This window comes from Bolinopsis microptera, chromosome 2 (genome assembly GCF_026151205.1).
Source record: "Bolinopsis microptera isolate Bmic1 chromosome 2, MBARI_Bmic_1.0, whole genome shotgun sequence".
Classification (NCBI taxonomy): domain Eukaryota; kingdom Metazoa; phylum Ctenophora; class Tentaculata; order Lobata; family Bolinopsidae; genus Bolinopsis; species Bolinopsis microptera.
In genome coordinates, this window is record NC_087073.1 from 6,947,793 (window position 1) to 6,966,107 (window position 18,315).

Genomic DNA, 18,315 nt, shown 5'->3' on the forward strand with positions numbered 1-18,315 from the left:
TCGACATCTTACGAAAAAGAATTTTATTTTGGCATATTGACTGTTACTACCTTATTACATGAAATTTGTGCGAAACTTAATTTGTTCGATTTTCCTCAAAATCACTCAAATTATTAATTAAGTGAGCGAACATTAAGTGACGCATATTTAATGTCCATATTTAATGGTTTAAATTTATCAAATTTTAATGGGTCAGCAAACTATAAAGCCGAAAAATAAGTAGAGAAAACTAAACCAAATGCCTGTTATATGTGATAAAACAGCGATCCAAGTCAAAAGTATCACACACTAGGCTGCTCCGTGAACTCTAGTTATGATGATGGTATTCTGCCAGAATTTCAACTCATCGTACGATTGTAAGATGATTTTGTGACTGGTACTGCTATGAGTTGACCCAGTCCAACAAAAATACAAGTGTTAAAACTAAATGAGTATTCACAAAATTTAGTCAGTGGTAAAAGTAAAAGTCAAGTGAACTGTGAAAATTATGAACAACATAGTCGCCATATAACGGATAACATAATTCTTAAGCATCCGTGGTTTCTTGCTTCATTAACTTGCTTCATTTGCTTGCTCTCCTTCCCTCAAAAGTCAAGACATTCAATGCATACTTTTAAAAATAGACTTAGTGGTTTCCAATTCTAAGTAGAACTCAACAAGCGAAAGATAAAAAGATAAAAAGCTTGTGCCAATGTTATCGCGACACGAAACGTCACGGTATCCTGAATTCTTAAAACAGAATATGTAGACTTCCGAGTTCCGACAAATGCAAAAATACCACATTTAACGGTATAAAATGAGCACTAAATTGTACGAGGGTTGGGAATATGAAAGATTAAAAGCAATATTTGACTGACTAAATGGTTAAGCCACAACTTCCCATTATTTGCGACAAATTTTATGTATAGTTTGATGTATAGTCTGTTAAAAATCGCGGTATCGCGATTTTTGGCCAAAATAATCGCGAAATCCTTTTGTCCCTGTGTCAAGTACAATCTGCTGGGATATATGAGATGTGACTTGAATCTTTCGTTTTTATCTTAACTTGGGAAACTTGAACTATTCTAATGAGGAACAACCTCGAGATTTGACAATATCTGTTACAAAAAGGAGACCAAACTTTATGTAGTTGTACATATTAGAGAGAAAATAAGCGCCATTCTTGGACGCAAAGAGGATTAAAGAGGATTAAAAACTCCTGTATAAAACTCTTTGAACTACATGAAATATGCTCCATCAGTCATATCACATTTTTCGACTTCCTACTCACGTCAAAGCTGTTTTGACCAGTTAAATATGAGAGAGCGATGAGTGAGATGGAAGCAACTGTGTGCAAAAAAGATCAGCGTAAAGCTATCAATTAGTTCAGAATTCAGTTGCGTGAACAGACATGGAGCCGGTTTAATTTTTAAGTGTTCTAGAATTACCCTAGTTCTTGTAACTAACTGGAAAAGCAGATACTCCAGACTTCCTATTAAGTTTCTGGTTTGAACCCCAGACCTCTGGATCGAGCAGTGAGGCAGAACCCCTGTAAAGTTGGGTTGAATGTATACCAAAGTGGCTTCAATATACAACTATTGAAGTTAGCTTTTCCGACCAGACTCTTGTCTTTTTTGTTGTTGTTTGATTTTGGTGTTAAAATGAATTTCCTCGTTTACTGATTTAACGAGGATTACATCCTGATATTCAACATGGTGTTGAATATCGGGATGTCATTATTGATAATAACTACAGCTGTTCTCAATGGATACAAGGACAAAAGAAAATCGCTATTATTTAGGCCAAAAATCGCAGCGCCGCGACAAGCCAAACTAGGCAAAATCGTGGCGAAAATCGCAGCAAAAGACAATCTATTCGCACGAATAGATTATGAATTAAGGGTAGACTGGTTTGTAGGCTAATGACTTGCTAGTTGGTTTGTGTGTACGACTTAGAGGTGGTTACTTAGAGTTAGAGTTTGTTCGTAGAAACATTTCCTTTGCCCTCATGAGTTTTTGTTCATATTGTGTTCGCAAAGGTATGTTATAAAGTTATAATATAGATTTATTGTCTTAAAAATTGATCAATGTTCTCATTGTTCCAAATCTCACTTAACAAATTTGTCTCGGAGAATGTGAAAAATCGCGATTCCGCAAGTACCGCGATTTCCTTTCGACCTTGAATGGATATGATTAGACAAAAAATCACAAGAGTAACGATTTTAAAAATAGACGATTATAAACATTTCGAAAGTCAGCTGCGCTCGCGCTGTTAATAAGTTTGGTAAATACTTACTTCAGATAATTTTATAACGAACAGATATTGCAACCACCCCCACTCGTATTAACACTTCACACACTGAACTATGTGCAGGCCGGGTTGCGGTTAAATACTAGCAATGTATTTTCCCTTACTATCGAGTAGGAAGCGCAACAAAAACGCAATTAATCCGCGGGATATCCTAGAATATTCACAAAGACCTAGGTTCTATCGTCGACCGTTCATTTTAAACTATTATAGCCCATGAACACTGTTAAACATGCTAAAATTAAATATTTGGATTGAATTTGTGGTAATTTGAGGTCTGATGACGCATGATAGAGAAAATGGACCAAATACTATATTCCGGGCAAACCATTCCTCATGCTTGAATGTAAACGTTTAATGACTGCCCCGTAAACTGCCGTTAAATAATGAATATTAAGTACAGATCAGTCGCTAAAATGCAAATAAGGGGCCACCACATTTACTATTGCCTCTGATGATAGCGTTGGACCACAGGCTTCAAGTAAAGCAAGCGAATATATTCAATGTTTTGTGTGAATTGTTGGATAATCAGCTAAGTTGTGTTTCATCAATTGTCTTAGGGTTTAAAACTTTATTTGTCATTATCGGTCACCAGTACGACAAATAAAACATGTTGGTGAAAGCCTCAGATGGATTCTAAATGAATAAATCAGCTAATATGATTTATTACAGACAATTCCGAACAAATATATTGCTGACTTCAGTGATTATCGATTCACCTTTAAGGTTGAACATTATGCTACAGCAGACATTTGACGTAACAAAGAAATATGAATTCAGGAAAATATTTAAAATTCTTAGACCCGGCTTAAGGTAGTTCTAGAGGTGACCAAAGCGTGCAACAACTGTGTGATTACTGTGTGACTACTGTGTGACCACTATGCGACTATTTTGTGACTACTCTGCGACTACTAATACTATGTGACTATTCTGCTGATTAATGAAATTGTGGCTAAACTGCTGCTCTATCAAATACCTGTTACAAATTACAGGATTCTGCACAATTGTAACCACCTGCAAGATTGAAAGTGAATCAATAAGCGGAAGTATTAATTAAATTTGATTGAATGGCGGGATTAATATGCACAAATTGTCCAATATTCAACCCAGTAGCCTGTCGATTTATCCTGCGCTGGATATTTTGAATAATTCCAGCATTTTTAAATTGGCCAAATATAATATTATGTTCTATCCTCTTCCAAGAAGACAATGCAATCTCTCTGCTCTTATCATCGAGCAGAGGTCAACTCAGCTATGCTGTGTACGTCTTACAACACTGTAATTTCTCATACTGAACAGTAGTCAACGCAGCCGTGGCTAACTTAGAATAAAGTGCCGTATTAACTATAAATTAAGATTTAAAAATTGGATTTTTGACGTTTTTATTTAAGATTGTTCGGTGTATGGTTCTCCCCAGCACAGCACTGAATCCTAGTTAGAGGTTATGGTTCACTCGAGTTAGGGGTTATTAGGGGAAATGAGATCGCTTAACATAAGCTGATTTTGGGCGAAAATGAAGAGGTACGATAAATCGGGCCTCGGGGTTTACCTGTAAAATGTTTAGATAGCTTGTAAAACTCGCTGCAGGGTTTGGTATTGCACTGTTATAACTTATAATAGCCCCTAAAAATAATAGTTTGCCGACTAAACTTTGAAAATCAGAATACTCTAATATTTTGACTATTCATTCAAACATCAAAGTTCTCTGTCTTAAGAAGGCTGAAAGAAACCTTTAAGTTTTAAGCTTTTCAAGTTTTAACGTTTTTCCTTTGAATCGTTATTATATATGCCAAAATTTTGAACATTCTTAGACTTGATAGTAACGTTGTAAGTGATGTCCAGATCGGCGTTAAAAAGGTGTGGGGTGCTGTAAAATGATTGGTATACAAACTTCTACATTTTTGTGAGTGGCCAATAGAAGAACACCTGGCACACATAGAAGGACACCAGGCGCTTGGGGGAACTCAAGAACGAAAATGCAAGAAAAAAGAATTCATCGTGCGTGTCAGGACAATTTAGCAGCCATAAGTGCGAAGTAGGTGTTGACTACTGTCACTAAAAGCAATTAAATAATATTTATCGCTAGATCGGTCCGGCTCCTATTGCACTATATTATTATTACTATATTTGTTGGGGTGAGACCTTAATTCCTTGTGATTCAGCTGAAAACTTAGGAAAGCGTTAATAGTGAGTGTTCTTACGGACTGAGACTTTAAAGTTATGCGGCTTTCGGTTTGAACTTCACATGAAACTTCCAGTCCATCTTTTCGTCGCGTTATTTTGCTGATATTCTTAGCTAAGTTTCTGTAACATTTTATAATGGAGATCCTAAAGTTAGACCATATGTTTTAGACTATAAAGCAACTCTTTTGCTGAATCTAACCGATCTAAAGTTTTCAATACCGAAAACTTCAATTCTCATTAGACATTAACAGTGTCAACGTTGACTGACATAATGCTATCTAAATCCTTTTATTATAAAATTAAGAGTATTAATATAACTGAATATACAAAAAATACTTGAGTTCTCTATCAAGGCAAGGATGGCACAAGGCTTCAAAACTACTGAATACCAACTATCACTCTGTGAGCAAAAATTACAAAAGTGACAAACTAACATGCTCTCATGGTATATCAGGCAGTACGGATCCTGACTGCCAAGTTAAACGTGTTTATTTTAAAAAGTTAAAACATACTCGTACCACACCTGAATCACGAGTGTGTTCCAGAACGGAAACTTGGAGCAATATCTTGTGTTGCAAAATATAAAATCTTTTCGTCTTGCACACTGTAAGAAATATAATTGGGAGTGTTTAGGGATCGCTGACAGGTTAATTTGGTGGGATATTACCGTTCCTTAAAGCTCAGAACAAGGCTGCAAAGTCTCATAGCCATTTGATCACGTGACGTTTATCACGTGACTTTTGATCAATCCTGGGATTTATGACCTCGACTGGGCAACAGTGTGATTTTTATGAATTTTCTGAACCCCTTGGTTCCCCGCAGAGTTTTACGATTGCACATACTTTCAACTATATTTAGGTTTGGCCACTATACGGCCTCTATAAGACCACGATACGGCCTCTTTACGGCCACGACTTCATCTTGTATGCTAAGATATAAACTTTATCAAATCCTTTATTGACGATTTTAAATAAAACAATATAAAGCTTCGACCTTTTAAATATTCGATGTTAAACTTTCTTTTCCGGATGTTGAATTTGTACGGCAACGAATCTAATTTAGACAGATACCATAGCGAGCAACAGTTAAATGTTATATGATAAACTATGAGATCTCCTCCTCCTCCTCCTCCTCCTCCTCATAAAACACTCGGGGACAAGATTAATATTATTAAATATATTGGTTTAAAAAATAAAAGTCTGTTTGCAAAATAGCTATACTCCTAAACATTAACAATCTATCTTACAAGTACTTTAAAGCTTTAGTAGTGAGCATATTTTCCCTCTGCAGAGAAAACCTAATAAAGGTTTAAACATCACTGTTGTTTTTTCTGTAGGACTATTCGGAATTTTAAAATTGGTTAACTTAATCAACATCTGCTCATGCCGACTAATTGTTGAAAGATAACTAAGGAGAATATTTGCATATTAAACGGGGAAAAACCAAATGTTCAATCAAACAAATTTAACATCAGGCGGAAAGTTTAACGTTGCTACCTCAAACACTCACACAAGGATTAGCCCGTTGAATTTGAGTTGATAAAAGTAACCAATGTAATGATTCGGTAACCAATGTAATGATTCGTGCACATGAAATAGTCGACCAATATCACAAATTTTTGAAAAATTTAGTAAGCAGAGCGATCTTTGTTGCAAAATCAAACCAGAAGTCCTACATCTCTGTAACATCTGTGTAATGATATGTGGGGTAAACGCACTTTACTCAATATGTTGATTAGACTGTAAATATGTCAAGCTACACTTCACTAGTACATATTGATAAATAATAGATATAAAGATACAATTTATTTATAAATAAGATATTATATACAAAAAATATATATTTACATATTATGTAATTATATATTTATATATAATTATATAATATGTAAATATATATTTATAAATAGCGGTCTTATTCTCAACTCACCAGCGAGGTACTAATAGTTAAGAAATGAGCTGTCTAACTTCTTTAGCACTAAATTCTAATAGAAGCCCACGAATTTATGTTGCGTTCATTGCACACTCACGTACGCTGTGAAAATTAATAATCATGTCCGAGTCAGGACCAATGTCTTCCCTTGATATATATTATCGGTCTTTCGGATATTCCTTCATCTTGCATACTTCATACATACTTCATACATTAATCATGATAATGTTCAAGGGGAAAACTCAAAGAATTTGCCCTTTTTTACTCTTCTTGAATCAACAAAGGAATGCAAATATAACCGACTGAAGCATTATAAGTAACATTACCGGGCCACAGGGTCCCATATAGTTTTAAACTAATTACAACACTACGAATCTATTACATTTATTGAGAAAATTATGTAATGTAACGCGATGGAAGTTCTTTAAGCGGGCAATTCCAGTCCAAACCCTGGAAACATGACATAAAAGATTCGTTTTTACTTGTTTGAATGAAAAGCACTAATACAATAGATTCCTATCATGGGAATCATGTATGTACATAGGGGATAAAGTAACTTTTTATAATCACCATTCTCTGGTTTGAACTTGCCACTTTTTTAACTCAAGGTGTAGGCTGGATTGAAATTTTAACAAATCCATAGTAATACAGACCGGTGACTGTGCACCGAGTCTGTATTTATATAACGAGTATTAAATTATCGCTCCTACTTCATAACCTACAAAAATAATGATCATGTACCGAACAATTATCACATTTTTATGAGCATTGTTGATGTTCACTGACGCTCACCCCGACAGAAGCCGCCCCAGGTAAAGGGAAACCTTAATAAACTGTCAAGTGAAATGCACTTGTCAGTTTATGAATCTCTGTGATCGAGCTGCTCTTAAACTCCAGACATCTGGGTCGTCTTAACTCTTAAGCCCCGTAGGCTGAGCTTTGAGCCACAACCCTGGGCGTACAAATGACGATATTCTTTCCATTTTAAACTCGAAACATCAAAGGGCGGGATTTTGACAGATTGAACTTAAATGTCCAAGAATATAAAAAATGTAATGTAAGCTATACTGTATCGATCTAAATGCTTAAATGTCTCTAAACGAAATTTTCTTTCCCCCGAGAAGCTCTGCTGTAAAACCAAATTTAAATTTCCCGGAAAGGAGCACGATTTTCCTCATAGGATTGCATGAGAACCAAGCACGAGTATTAAATATAACCAAGTGAGTATTATAGAACAAAGTGAGTATTTAAGAACCAAGTGAGTATTATAGAACAAAGTGAGTATTTAAGAACCAAGTGAGTACTAAATAATCCTATTACTGATTTTATATCAGGACAAAGACACGTCAGGAGATATTATAGTCATCACACGAAGCAACAACAAACACCGGCACTGTTTAATGTACCCGTCCAGATTACATAATCTTAGATCAAGATGATTCAATCGATTAATAAAACATCGACTTACGGCACGATCAATCAATCTAATGTGTATAAAATTATATATTAAGCTTTATAAGTTATAGAACATACAGGGTGGGCCAAAAGTCAGTACCCATACGTTGGCCTTTATAGCTCAGTCACTGAGTGCCCAATTTAAATACTTCTTTCTGGTATGACTTAGTACCACCACTGGTTCGAGGAATTTGTCAACTTGAAAAATATTCACGTTCATTTTTTTCAAATTGAGGTTCATTTTCACATTTATTTGATAGTTTGGATAGTCGGATCAAGCTAAATGATATTGAATTGTGTTTGTCCATTCGAATTACGTTTGTCCTGAAAGAATTAGAACTGTAGCTTCTCAGATGACCGAGATATGAAGCATAACGAGTTTATTCATTACGTGTGATCAGGTGATTGGTTTACCTAATCACGTGATAAGGTGCCCCCGTTAACTACCCCGTTAAACATTATGGGAATTGTTAAGGGTGCCCAATTAAGGTGTCGTGTCACGGTGTCACATAATCACCCAGTCAATATTGTTAACGAGATACAGAAAATGCTTGATAACTTCGTCATTTCTAATCCGTTTTGCCTCATGTTTTCAGATCATATGCAACATTTGATAATCTACCGTCTCTTAAAAAATTAGGCTTTCAGCATGTTCAGAGAAAACAATATAGGTGTTTTAATATTGAATGGGCGTGGTCTAAAATATTCGAATTTTCAAATGTTGACGACGGAATCCTCGAACCAGTAAGTACAGTATGCCATCTGCAAAGCAACAGCTCTCAAATATAAAACACGGCGGAGCTATTAAGGCCAACGTATGGGTACTGACTTTTGGCCCACCCTGTATTATATAAATATAATAGGAGGCTGAGTTAAAAGGCAACCCGCAACATGAGTGATGAGATTGGGGAATATCATAGGTTTGCGTGATACATCCAAACACTCAGTTCATTTTTCTTTAATGTGATAAATGAATAATTGGAAGTATATGTGGTACAGCGATATTCGATTATTTGGGGAAAAATGAGAGCCTTCACTCAGTGTATCTTGTATTGGTGTATCTTGTCCCACATAATCGAATATGATCGACGCACTAGTCACAAGAGCAAAAAAATATACCTAAAGCTACAGATAATAAAGAGAAGCCTCCCTACTAATGTTATAACACGTTTCATGCTTTATAGAATTAGAAGTGTTAGTGGTATCTGGTATTCTCAGAGAAATTTTAATTTCGTCTGCGCAAATTGGGTAAATTGCTTCAATTAGCTTATGATTAAAATATGATGTTCACGTTTCGCAAAGTAAATATTATTTTTTCCCCGACTTTACAACGAATATAATATGTATTGTGACAATATTATAGAAAAGGGCGATTGAACTGTAACGATATGTAACCATTCTCCTAGATATTTGTATCAAAATATACTGTTGTATTTCAAAATTACATGTGCTACCTGACAAATTATGAACGATAATTACTCCCCATATGAAGAAGCTTTGATCACATTTCTCCCAACAACTGTGAACGATTCCAGTTAATGAATTAGATAAACTCCTAGTTATTGGTGGGCTTTAAAACAGTTGGAACTTTGAGCTCGTTTGTTACAAATTACAGCAATTTGAGCCTACATTTAAAAACCTATACGAACTCAACTTTACCAGCGATTTGTAAAGACATGTTCATGATAATGCACAAAAAAACTCAGAAATATGTGAAATATGTGGAATATGTCTGCTACTTTTGGTTCTGATAAATCCAGACACTGAGTAGACCGAATGTAATGTTAGATGCACAAACCAGATGCCTAACGAGTAAAGACAGCTTTTACAGAACTAACTACCAAAGGGCTGAGCCGTTATCTGTGCAGTGTAAATCATTCATAGTCAGTAATAAAGGTGTTAAGCCACAGTCGCCTCAAGGTTATCCAGTGTAGAATCTTAAGATTGGTGGTGATCACGAAGACGACGTATCTCGAGGCGACCCGCTTGTGACTCTATTAGGGAATATCACCTAGCAAATTAAAATAATGTTAATAAATTATGATTTCTGATAAGCCGAAACTAGTCGAATCACAAGCGGGTCGCCTTTACATAAGTCTTTTCCATGTCTTCTTGATCACCATTGATGTAATTAAAATTAAGCTCCACTAATGAAGATAAGTCGACTAGACCAATTGTTATTATCTTAATGGCATTTGTTCATCAATATTTATTAGGTCCAGGTCTCTATCATCTGCATATAGGTTACCGCTGATATAATCCTCGTATTTAATAATATAAGCCGTATTATATGGATTAACTTTAACGGAGTCAGAATAATCATCCAAATGTAAACCCCACAAACTTCATTACAAAGAACAACAATAAAAGCATGTCATCTGCATCGGAGTGTTATAAAGTTGTTGTACTCTATAAGTGTATATTCACCTACAAGCATAACTGCTTGGCGTGATGAGGTACATCTTTGATTGGTCGAAGGTCTTTCAACAACACAGCATCATCACTTTCATAGTAGTCCCCGGCTTATGACGGGTTCATAGCGGTATTAAACATGTTTTTCTGGGCCCAAACATTCTACGCTCCTACTATGCTATTACTGGTCTCTTGACTAACTCCCAATCATCTGTCCATATGGTATTGTTTCTGGACAAATAGATGGTATACGATGCCCTCAGGCTGATCTCAGCGATCTTCATGCAGGCCTTCTTCTTCTCTTTGTTGTTTACGTTCAGGTGGTTCATAAAGGTTGGGAGGCTATAGTTGTAAATGCCTCGAGCTCCCACTTCTACTGTCTGGAGCTTGCAAGCCCATCCGTTGGCTTCTATCTCTTCTGTCAGCTGCTGATATCTCTTCATCTTTCGCTTCTCTTGATCAGCAAAGTTCTGCTCATTTCCACAAGTCAGCTCCATTAGATAAACCTTCTTTGCTTTATCTGAATAGATCACTACATCAGGTCTTAGTGTAGCTGCAATGTGCTGCGGGAAGTTCCTCTGTCTCTCATCCTCATCAAATATTATCTTCCAGTCGTTGGCATCTGAAAAGAAATATCTTTGGGTCTTATGATGAGTTGGGTCAGCTAAGGTAACCTTCTCGCGCTTATTGCCTGCCTTGTGAAAGACCGACGGTGCCCTCTTCGATTCCTTGGCGATGTCGGAATTAAACTCTTCAATCTGTGATGAAACGGTCTTCATGATTTCACGTAGGACCTGATCATGGCGCCAGTTGAAACGTCCCTGTCTTAGTGCAACCTTACAGAACGTCAGGATATGATTGAGTGTCCCTTGTTTGCTGCAGAGTTTACAGTTTCCTGAAACGGCTTTATTCCAAAGCTTTAGGTTGCTAGGTGTTGACGCAGTGTCATGAATAGCATTGACATGAAACTTTAACAGTTCCGGACTAAGTTGATAGATCAAGTTATTCCACGTGGTGTCAAATGTCATTGTATTTTCCCATGTGAGAAAGAGGTTTTGCCGCTTTTTGTCAAAAAGTGAACAAATAAGTGTCTCTTCATCAAAGGTCCTCACCATGTTGGTTAGCAGTTTCCTCTCTGATGTGTCCTCATATCTTGTCCCATACCCGAGGCCAGTTGTACCAACTGCAGGTTTTCCAACTAACTCTTGGAAGTAAAGTTGGCGCTGACGGTCTTTCAGCTCTTTGGGATAAGACCACATCTTCTGTGTGTCTGCAATTGCCTTATGGTTAGAGTACACTTTTTTGATGTAGGGGTCACTTGAGTTACAAAGTTGGTGTCCCTTAATAAGTTGGATGACTTTGTACTCAGTGCAGATGTTTTTCAGCTGCAATCCTTTCTGGTCTCTACTCCTGTAGAGGACGGTGGTGGTACAAGGATGCGCAATCCCTAGCCACTTCTTAAGGTATCTGTTACACAGTGCCTCAAGCTCTCTCACAAATGTGATGGGTAGGTTATAAACAGTAAACCCCCATGACATCTTACTAATGATGAGGTGGTTATACACCCACGCCTTCATTGGACCGGTGATTTCATCATTAGACGTTGTTTCCAAAAGGTCCTCTAACTTCTTCTTGATCATGGACCGAATTTCCTTTACCTCAAGATCTACATACATGTACATTCCTAGGAACTTCATTGGTGCTTGGATAATGGACGGCACCTGTTGTTCGCTTAGTACAAACTCTGAATCATAGGTATTGTACTTTCCTCCAGTACACTTCATAGACATAGACAGGCACTTCGATGGTTTAGCCTTCATTTTCTTCGACCAGTCCAGGAACTCTTCTACTACCTTCAACATCTTCTTCATCTCCTTCTCGCTCTTCGACAACAGGGTTAGGTCATCAGCAAATGCTTTCTTTGAGGTCTTGCTATCACTGAAGCTTGGCTCATACCCAACTTGACTGCACAGTACAGCTAGAAGTTCCAGTAGGATGTTGAATACTATAAGGAACAGGATCACGGACAGTGGGTCTCCCTGGAACAGGCCTAGCTCATACCAGAATGTTCTGGATGTCCATTTCCTGCACTTAACTAGGACACTGAGGCTTCCATAATACTCTATTATAAGCTTAATGAAGCTTTCAGGTAGGTGGTACCGGCGTAGGGCATAAATAATAAGGCTGTGCGGGACTCTCCCATACGCATTCATAAGGTCAATCCAGATCACGTGGACTTGTCTTCTGTGGCTTTTAGCATCTTTAATCTCTTCAAGGAGGGCTTGAGTGTGTTCTAGGCAACCAGGGGTTTTCTTCATGAAACCTTTCTGTACTGAGGTGTCAATGAACAGATTTCGTGTCATGTGCTCAAGTACACGGTCTCCCGAGATGGCAAAGAACAGCTTCCCACTACAGTTTTGGAGTGTGATGTTACGGAACTTGCCAGGATCTTTTAGATCATCCGTTTTAGGAATTAATGTACTCACTCCCACCTTCCACTGTGGGGGGACAACTCCTGTTTTCCAAATCCTGCATATCAGATGGTGTAGATGGTGACTGAAAGTTCGACACTTCTTGTAGATCAGGTAGTTGACACCATTTGACCCAGGTGCTGACTTATTTCTCCTTGACTTTAGCTTTAGGTGGAATTCATCCCATGTGGGTGGCGCTGTACTGCATATCCAATTAGGTTTGTCAAGGTCTTTCAGTCCTGTGGGGTTAACATAGTCACGCTCTCGGTCATCATCTTTGTACTCCTTTTCAAAGAACTTAGATGCTTCTTCACTGTCGAACTCAGGCTCTTTATCTTTAGTCTCTTCCTTCGTGAGCAGTTTCTTACCATACTCATAAGGGTTTCTTCTAAAGAGTTTGGAGCTATTCTCTTTCATCTTTTTCCTTTCTTTCTTTTATAAATATTAAATTTGAAATATATTTAAAATAAAATATATTCAAAATAAAATAAATTTAAGGTATATTATACATAATTTTCAGCTAAAATTCCCTCCACTTAGCAGCCACTGGCATTATTTGGATATAATTATAGTTATTAGCTATATTAACATTGTCCTGTGCAACAATTTCATGGTTACAACAAGCCACACCGTTCAAAGAAGCTAACATTTAAACACCAAGCTTCGCACCAGAATTGAATTTGTTTAGAAGTTATGTCTGCGCTGGCTCACCACTAACGAGAAGTTAAATTGAGTAATCGAAAACTCATTAAATGAAAGTTCTAAACCACGGACAGTAAAAAGTAAATTAGTTTTCCCCAGTTCATAACCACCTGTTATTTCAGCTGAACGTGCACGTGGGCAACACGTCACTGGTGGACCAGTTCGAGTGGGACATCAGCTGTCCACAGAACAGTCCGGAGGAGTTCGCGAGGAATCTTTGTCAGGAGCTGGGACTAGGGGGCGAGTTCATATCTGCGATCTCTTACAGGCGAGTTTGGAGAGTTACTTACTAGGGGCTCTAGGGGTCTTATTCTTCTGAAGCTCCTCCTACGAACTGTAATGTGTACTCAAATGACCGTTGATATTTTTCTGATCGTTCAGCGTTTTCAAACCAATTGTATTAAACGTAACTGAACAGTCATCCTGTCCAGGGTCACCATGGTGACCAAAGATGATTTTTCTGTATATGTGTATATAAACTTCGTGCAGAATTGAAACTGACTTTTATCATTGATTTTGTACGGGGCGCAGAACTTGAAGAAAACCAAAATTACGGTCATGTCAGATTTAGTTGAAAACATGCGACTTTAGCACATTGCCCCTCTGCTTATACTGTGTATTAAATAGTTCTCATTCTGTAAGTTTAATTACGGTGACTTTGATCCCCACAATAAACGAGGTGTTCAAAAGGTTGCTATATAAATGAAAATATAACAATATTTTTATTAACAGCTATATCGGGCTATATAACATGCAACTGCTAAGAAGGCCTTTGTATTCATGTTGAGACCTTAGAATTTATCCTATTCTTGACGCGAAAAGCCGTAGAATTCAAAATGTTTCCTTCTTTAAAAAATACTATAATCGGTAGTAAATCTACCGGTCATCATATTTTAATATGACCAGTTTAACCAAAGAAGATGCTCCGTAAAGAGTAAAAATACATGGCCATCGTTGCCCACTCTCCCTCCCAACAGGCCTAAAAAGCAAAACTAATACGAAAGTTTGACTGAAGAATGTTAACAAAACAAAGAAAGTTTGACTGAAGAATGTTAACACTTCCGTTGGAACGTGAGCTATTATTCTCCCGCATTCGTGTTCCAAAATAGTGCGAACAGTTCAATTAGAGGGGTGCCAACAGCAGATAGCAATTAGATATGTCAATTCAGCTTTCAGATGCGCCACTAGTCCTCTGCTAAATATTATTTAACGATGACTTGCCCTCAAACGCGCTGAATATTTGTCTGGTTTTCATTCTTGTTCCAAGCTTTGATAACATTAATTTGAGTAAATGCAAATGAGTTCTGGTCGGCTCGGGGAGAGTCAAAAGGGAATGTTTTGGTTCTACCACCTGACTATTAGATAAGTAGATAGCAACGATTTACAGAATTTAAACGAAAGACGAGGACCCTGAAATGACAGTACCGGGTTGAACAGAACTTGGGTTTGTCTGGAAGGGAAGCCAGTTTGTTAACTTACTACTTCTGGTGTTGCAGAGTTATTTAGTAACTGGAGCAAAAACATAATAGCAGATCTCGGGGCCCAGTTAGCCTGTTAAGAGACTGGATGCCGCCTTATTTATTGCTTTAAGTATTGACTATACGGGGGGATCAGGTACTAAGTGTATGACCCCCCCCCCCCCCCCCCCCCCCCCCCCCCCCCTTAACTATACGCCGCTACTTTAATAAGTAATGCTACTCAATGATCTGGGGTTGTAAGCATCCCTAAATGACCCATAAAATGATAAAACGTCACAATGTGTCAGCAGGTGGTGCTGCACGAACAACCTTTGACCGCCGCCGTCAGCGCTGTTCATTAACTTAAAGGTTTCCTTGATGCTTAAATAGTGTTCCGATGGTAATATTCCGGATATTGTGCCCCTATATTGTTATAAGATAACGACTAGTTAACTTAATAAATAATAGTTAATAGCACGTGATGTGATTGTCGAACCCCTATATTTCAGTATTCGAGGACAGCTTGGGTGGCACATAAAGACTATGACGTTCACGGAAGCTCCACTCAAAGCTATTGAAACCCCACTTCGTACAGGTACGCTGTTATTATATCCCTCTGCTTCGTCGGGTGTGGAAATGGGGCTTATAGTTATATTAGACATAGAGTTCTCCATAATCTATAATCTCTCATCATTATAACGGCAGTAATTACTGTTTATCCTATTCAATACCCACCATAAAATGGTAAGTAGTGACTCTTAACAAGTTAACACAGTTATACCTCGCAGGTAACCTTGACAAGTGGGCCCCAAACATAGAGAATCTTACTGACCAGGAAATGGAAAAGAAGATCCGAGATCAGGACAGGAACGCAAGGAGAATGAGAAGACTCGCTAACATGAACTAAACTGAAGACTATCATGGACTGCAGCGCCAAGCTCACACGAATACTTAATGTTATATTTGTTAGCCTTACTATACTGCACTTTTATTATTACTTTTTGTAACAAGTACTCCTGGTGTTACTGTGAAAGTTAACTGTATTCCAAGTAAAAGATATGACGCCATATTTCTAAGAGAGCAGCTCGAGCAAATAGATGGACTTTTGCTAGTTGAAACCGGATTTTATATTCAAGCGGTGGTTAATCTGTCATTAACAAATTGGATATTCCGTCTTGCAAGGTCGTAATCAAGCATATAATATTCATAGTATACAATTTATTCTTAAAAACGACACTATTTCAATGATTTGCAAGGAAAATTTACATGACATTTGTGATTTGGCTGAATGGTCAACCCATATGCCTACTAAAAATTGATAATTAGTCAAAGCAAGTTCCTGATTGGCTAATTATATTAACTCAATTATATGAACCGTCCTGATACTAGTAACACTCTATATTCTAGATTTGAAGTAACTGAACTCAGGATCAGGGACGGATATACCTAATTTAATTTTCTTTATCTTTGAAACATTCTGCAGATCGACATTCTTCAATACCGATAAGACTTGACTAAAATTTGATTAAGGATATTTGGGAGTGTAAAATGTTACCTAGAAATTATTAAAAATTAAGATATGTAATCGACTCAGTTTCCTGTACTGTTCTTGAACTTTAACATACGTTTAAGATACGTTGTATGAATCTCATACTCAATTTTGTTTGGCTCCACAGGCCACTGTTCTTTTCTGCTCAAAACTTTATTTCTGGACCCTATTTTTAAATGATAACCCATGTTTATTTTATTTGATTTATTTCAGATTTATGATAACAGTGTTTTTACTTTGAGCGTCTGCTCTGTTCGGACTCGCCAACATATTAAATATGACGAATAAGTAGACAAAAGGTACGATCAAATTGAGCACTTTGATCCAATTTGATAATAAAGACGAATAAAAACTTAATCAAACCGTGCCTTAAAAGACAGACATATATTTGCCGGCTGGGCGACAATTGACCCCTCGACAATATAATGTAATACAATTAACCCTGACCCTGACCCTGACCCTGACCCTGACCCTGACCCTGGCCCTGACCCTGGCCCTGACCCTGACCCTGACCCTGACCCTGACCCTAGGACCCTGACCCTGACCCTGACCCTGACCCTGACCCTGACCCTGACCCTGACCCTGACCCAGAACCCAGGACCCTGACCCTGACCCAGGACCCTGACCCAGGACCCTGACCCTGACCCTGACCCTGACCCTGACCCTGACCCTGACCCAGGACCCTGACCCTGACCCAGGACCCTAACCCTAACCCTGACCCAGGACTCTGACTCTGACCCTGACCCTGACCCTAACCCGATTAATTGACCCCAGTGTAATTACATGGGGGTCAATTGTCGTACTAAGTCCTAGATTTCGCGACAATTGACCCCAGTGTAATTACATAGGGGGTCGATTGTCGTACTAAACCCTAGATTTCGCGACAATTGACCCCCGTGTAATTACATAGGGGGTCAATTTTCGCGGTACCATATTTGCCGCCCAGGCACCTTGTAAATGAGTCCAACTCACTACCGCCGACAAAACGCAAACCAGTAATGAACCAAAAGCCGGGCCCGTCGGTGATGCTGAGAAAACTGTCAAATCAATAATTGGCACCTTGTTGATAGTTACGAGTCATGTTATCAATTCTACTTCTAAATTTGGTCGTAACTATGCGTATATTCCTCTCAACTCTTCCACTTTATGGACTTGTTAACTGCGGTCCATTAAATATAATTGCTTTAAATATAACACTAATTAACACCATTATCGACCCTAGCTTTTCCATTTTTCTCTTCAGGGGAAACATTTAGAGTCGAAAGCAAAAGCCGCCCAGAAAAACATAAGCCCGCATTTAAAAACTGACTCGCCCAAAATATGACTGTTTTCTGCGATAATTTCCGATCGGAACTTTGGACTTAAAACACCTTAGTTTGTGAAATAAATTTTAATGCACAGACTATATCAATATGTTTGATCATCGCCATCCACTGAATTTAATTCATAATTGTTCCAGTTTTAATCATTAATTAGCTGATTGTGTAAAATCGAAATTTTACAGATTTCTCAAAGAAGGAAATTCTAGCTAGGGCTAGATAAACTCAATTCAAGCCAAAATCGGTATCAATAATGGGCCGTTGGCGTTGCCGTTACTGTCACCAACTTCGGCCAATATTATTTTCGATCGAAATTATTATTAAAGACCGCAACTCCAAAACATATTTTACATTTCGGTAATACCAATGTCACAACAAGTACAACTAAACGGCAAACTGGGCAATTACAACCTCTCGGCTTTTGCACCGTACCCAAAGCAAAAAATGAAAGTTTAGTTAGAATAATCAAACTTATGGATTCAAAATTCAAATTCTGCTTACCGAGAAAGTTCTATAATTGTTACCCGCACAGGTACCGTCTTACCAAA

At 37.8% G+C, this 18,315-nt stretch overlaps 1 protein-coding gene across 1 annotated transcript in view; it reads left to right on the forward strand.

Moving 5' to 3' along the window:
- Positions 1 to 16,672, forward strand: part of LOC134826267 (SWI/SNF-related matrix-associated actin-dependent regulator of chromatin subfamily B member 1-like) — a 37,864-nt gene extending 21,192 nt beyond the window's left edge. The window contains exons 8-10 of the mRNA XM_063838582.1: positions 13,565 to 13,710; positions 15,409 to 15,494; positions 15,688 to 16,672. Of these exons, the coding sequence (XP_063694652.1) occupies positions 13,565 to 13,710; positions 15,409 to 15,494; positions 15,688 to 15,806 (351 nt within the window). The 3' untranslated portion in view covers positions 15,807 to 16,672. The remainder of the gene's footprint in view (positions 1 to 13,564; positions 13,711 to 15,408; positions 15,495 to 15,687) is intronic.
- Positions 16,673 to 18,315: the final 1,643 nt, after the last annotated feature.